This window comes from Sinocyclocheilus rhinocerous, unplaced genomic scaffold (genome assembly GCF_001515625.1).
Source record: "Sinocyclocheilus rhinocerous isolate Xijiao unplaced genomic scaffold, SAMN03320098_v1.1 scaffold411, whole genome shotgun sequence".
Lineage (NCBI taxonomy): Eukaryota > Metazoa > Chordata > Actinopteri > Cypriniformes > Cyprinidae > Sinocyclocheilus > Sinocyclocheilus rhinocerous.
The window spans coordinates 577,126-581,823 of record NW_015640493.1 but is presented as its reverse complement, the minus strand read 5'-3'; the positions used below and the strand labels follow the sequence as shown (position 1 = coordinate 581,823).

Below are 4,698 nucleotides of genomic sequence, written 5' to 3'. Positions count from 1 at the left end.
TTGTATAGGCTACCTATTTAAACTTTATGTAAGTTATTTGTTATTTTATATTAGGCATAGCCTGCCATATAGCATGGTGTATTTTTATTCGTTTTGTTAATAAAAGTCCTATGTTTTACATATAGGCTAAATTAGCTATTTAAAAGCAAAGGAAAGCGAGGAAAAGAGGAAACGCCCCCGCCTCCACGGTGATACCGGTATTATCGGTGTGGTCACATGTCGATTAACCGGTGGGAAAATGTCCTCACCATCACAACCCTAGTGCACAATTCAAGTACATTAAAGTTATTCAAATCAATCCAATGTCTACAGAGTTGTGCAGATAGTACAAATAATATACGTATGTGTGTAAATATACAATATATATATATATATATATATATATATATATATATAGATGGATAGATAAATATTACATCAATAAATTATATATTACAGTAATAAAAATAATGTTACAATAATGAGAATTAGGCAGGAAAATTATGTTAATATACACACACACCCACACATACATTAAGTATTATATTATAAATATATAAATATTTATGTTAATGTGTCATAGCAGATGCCAGTAATCTCAAAATGTCCAAGTTCGTGGTAATTAATCAGTTTGCTTTGATTACTTAGTCACAGTATCCAAATGTACAATGAATTTCAGATCTAAAAGTACACAACATCAGACATGCACAGCTTTTAATACACACACACACACGCACGCACACACGCACGATGAAGTGGTCTAACACTTGCTAGCTTGCTCCAGCTGGATGTCAGATCACTCGGCTTCATGATGTGTTTGGTCCAGTCATGTTCTGCTGAGTGTGAAGTTATTTTATGAATGTGCATGGGGTGGCTGACCTGATTGATGGAATTGGCTGTACAGGAGGAGAGAAACGTTCCGAACGAAGCCATCAAAAACGTGACAGGGTCAAAGGGCACTGGAGCCATGGCATAGCTGGCAGCTGCTGTAGTAACCACAAGAGCTACAGAGAGAAAGAAAGAGTGAGGTTACAAAGTAGCTTATTGATTTAGTTCAAAAGGCAACTTCAGTTTTTAGAAAAATGTAATGACAAAAGTACATTAAAAAATAATGAACAAATAACTAAAAATGATCAAATAACTGATCATAAATTACACAAAAAAAACTTTTGGCAGCATTTCATATTAAATACAATGGAGTTTTAACATATTGTAAAAAAAAAAAATGCATCAATTCAACAACAACAACAAAAGAAGAGTGTCTGGTATTCAAGAGTGTTCTCATTAGGCTATTAGACACTGATAAATTGTCATGCTATCATATCTCTAAAATTTGTCAGAAATCTAACTTCCAGCATATTATGCAAGTTAATTATGCAGGACATGTAAGTGGAATGCTCACCACATAAAATATTGTCCTTTCAGAAAAAGCTAAAGAAAATTTAAAAGGATGAAAACTGCCAAAGTACTTAATGGGCTAAGACTATTTTTTAAACTGATTACATTATTAACCATAAGAAAGCAATTAAACTTAATAATCAATCACTAGACAAGTCAGTGCTTTTTTAGATTAAGTATCACATTTAACTTTCCATGAGCTTCATGATCAGCAGTTTAGCTTTGATTACTGCATAAGCAACTACAAGTTCATGTTCAACTAACAGTATCTTATATCGCAATATGACTTTCATTCGTACAAAATACATAAAACATATCATACCTGTTAATTTAATTTTGGAGAGCCGTGCGTAAATCCCTGGTAAATCACTGTATTCAACTTTCAACTCCTTCCACTGCCGGGCCTCCAAGCGGGCTGCCCTGGCTGCTTCTGGTTCAATCTGGTCACATGTCGGCACCACAGTACCTGGTTCAGGCTTTAAGGCTGGGATCTGCTGAACCTGACTGACCACCGAATCATCTCGATCATCCAGCGCAGAGGCAACAGGCTCCTGCTTGGCTCTCGCTCTCTGGCAGAGACTGCTGCTGCTCTTCACATACTGTGGCAAGATGGAAGAAATATGGTTAAAATGCTGAATATTTATTTGACTGATTATTTATTTGTCTGATTATTTATTTATTTATTTATATATATATATATATATATATATATATGTTACATGGAATTTGCATATGCCTAATTTATTTTGCAACAATTTAAAAGAAAAATAAATAATATTATATAGAAATAGATAATAATTACAGATATCAATAATGTCTATAAACAGATCATTTTAGAGCTGAATTGCCTTGGTCAATGTATTACTGTTTATGCACCCATAAAGGCAGCACTTCACAGCCTATACCTGTCTCTTCAGGAAGCAGAGATGCTGGAACGTGATCCATTCTGCTTGATTTTTCCTGCAGAGTTGAATCAGACTCCTGACGCTCATGTGACTCCTAGATGCATTTGCAATGAGCTTCTGCTGCACACTGACACCAAGCAAACCTTCAACAAGAGAAGACAATACTTGATAATTGTTTAAGTCAATGGCACATACAAGAACATGACAACAGCAAAAAATACAATGATAAATATTAATTCAAAAGTAAAAATGCATAATTTAAAAAAATAAAATAATACAATAACATTAAAAACACAATATATAAAATACGCAATACAAATGTGTTGCCACTTCATGCAAAAATATCACACCTGCTCACAATGTTGTAAGCTTTAATTGACTTTTTGCCTTTACAACTGTGTATAACAATACCTTTTGGAGTGATTTTTAATGTGAGAAAAATATGGAGTCAGACCATTTAATTTTATAAAACGTGAAACGTTCCTATTAAAATTATCAATTGCATAGTATATGCTTTATATGTATCAATTCCATGTCAAATCAACTAAATTTACTTAGAGGTATGACAACCTCCCAGTGACGTCATGCCAAACAACACATTGCATCATGTCAAATTACACATGCAACACTCACAAGGAGACAATCAGTGTTGCCAATTTAGCTACTTTGTAGCTAGATTTAGTGACTTCCCCGCCCCTTTTGAGACTTTTTTCAAAAGTTTAGGGACAAATATAGCAACTTCTTGTACAAACCTTATCTAAGTTCTCATCTTGCCCAAATATCTACGTTCATCTTTATATAGATCAGTGAATTTGCCATTGTGATGTCATCTAGTGACATTTAGCTACCAGTTTTAGCTACTTTCAATTGAAAGCAGTTGGCAGCACTGGAGACAATACAGCAGTTTTTCAATTATACAAATTTCAATTTCAGCACATAATATTCTCTCTCTGCACACACACACACAAACACACACACACAAAGCTTTTATATATTTCAAATAGTGAGCAAAGCAAGTCAAATGATGATTTGCCGCAAGCAAAATATGCAGAACACAGCAGAAAAATACTTGTATATCTATGTCAGTGCACGTAGTTACTGGGACCACTTTGAAAAATAGGTTAATGTCACGTAAACTGTGTTGATATTGTAAGGTCATACTGCTGCAGTAGCGCTTCAGTGGCTAGGCTAACCGCCTAGCATTCTCTTAAAATACCACCCCGGAAAGAGCGAAAGCTCACATACGCTTCATTAACATAATATAGTTATTAATACCATCGCGCGGAAGGCATTTCCAGACTCCCGTCAGTCTACTACATGGTGTTTTGTACATGTTCTACAAGCGAACGACCCGCTGCCGCTGAGTCCCCTTCACCTGGTGCACCGCGCCATCTTGACCTCGCTCTCGGAAGCGAAGTGTTTCCTGTGACGTGTTTCCTGCTGGCTGCTGTAACACGTGAGCACGCTTACGAAGCAAAGTACAGTGCGAGTCTTGAGTTACAGACATTTGACAATACTAGAAAACTATCTGAGCTGTTATAAATAATAAAAATAAAAATAAACCCAGTGAAGTGAAAGGTATAAATGAACGCATTAAAAATAATAAATATGTGTTAGACATGTGAACAACAACAATGTGAGAATTATTATAAGTTATTTGCCAGCAGCTGGCCTTGTCTGATTTGATAGATTCTTATTCTAATCGTTTTAATTCTTAACTTATTGTGCAATAACGATGGAAATGTTCAAAAGCTTTATTTTAGTCAAGACTCTTCTGTGTGTCTGAAACAACTTGAAAAATAAGAAAACATTACTTGAAAAATGTATCAGTATAAAAATACAATAGATATACAACATATCATTACTGTGGATGGGCTACCAAGACCTGCAATGGTCTTCTATCTTATTGCACGTCTCGTACGTGATTCATAATTTCCTAATACTGATATAGTAGTTTGCAACGTCTGATAACCCATTATACAAAGAGATGATTCAGCCTACTTTGTGAGATACTGTTCATATTGTCTATTAAAGATCTCCTAAGAAGAGAAATGTGAGATCAAGATCAATTTCCATTTTATCAGTAAATAGACATTCCTTATGATCCTGCATATCTTCCTCCAGTATTAAAGGCCTGGTGGTTGAAACCCGCCATCCAAACCCATTTCCCTGATTCATCTCATTCATTATGGCCGCTTCCTGGCCAGCCCTCCCATCCTCTCCTAGCAGATTACATGATCGAATCTCGCCCCCCTATCCAGATGCAGTTCTGATGAATGTCAGACTCAGCAATGCCCAGCGGTATGTTCTAACAGCCACAGATCACGAGCTCTATTCAGCTCCCACAGACAGGAGTTGTGCAACAAGACGGGACTGCAGCTTTGACCCTGTGAACTTTTTTTTAGAGTGGTTTGAT

The 4,698-nt window shown here is 35.8% G+C and overlaps 1 protein-coding gene across 1 annotated transcript in view; it reads right to left on the bottom strand.

Annotated features, from left to right (window-relative positions):
* LOC107753249 (protoheme IX farnesyltransferase, mitochondrial-like) overlaps nucleotides 1–3,690 on the bottom strand; it is a 41,104-nt gene extending 37,414 nt beyond the window's left edge. The window contains exons 1-4 of the mRNA XM_016569369.1: nucleotides 3,558–3,690; nucleotides 2,283–2,425; nucleotides 1,700–1,976; nucleotides 859–983 (exon numbers count right to left, since the gene is read on the bottom strand). Of these exons, the coding sequence (XP_016424855.1) occupies nucleotides 859–983; nucleotides 1,700–1,976; nucleotides 2,283–2,425; nucleotides 3,558–3,615 (603 nt within the window). The 5' untranslated portion in view covers nucleotides 3,616–3,690. The remainder of the gene's footprint in view (nucleotides 1–858; nucleotides 984–1,699; nucleotides 1,977–2,282; nucleotides 2,426–3,557) is intronic.
* Between the last annotated feature and the right edge of the window lie 1,008 nt (nucleotides 3,691–4,698).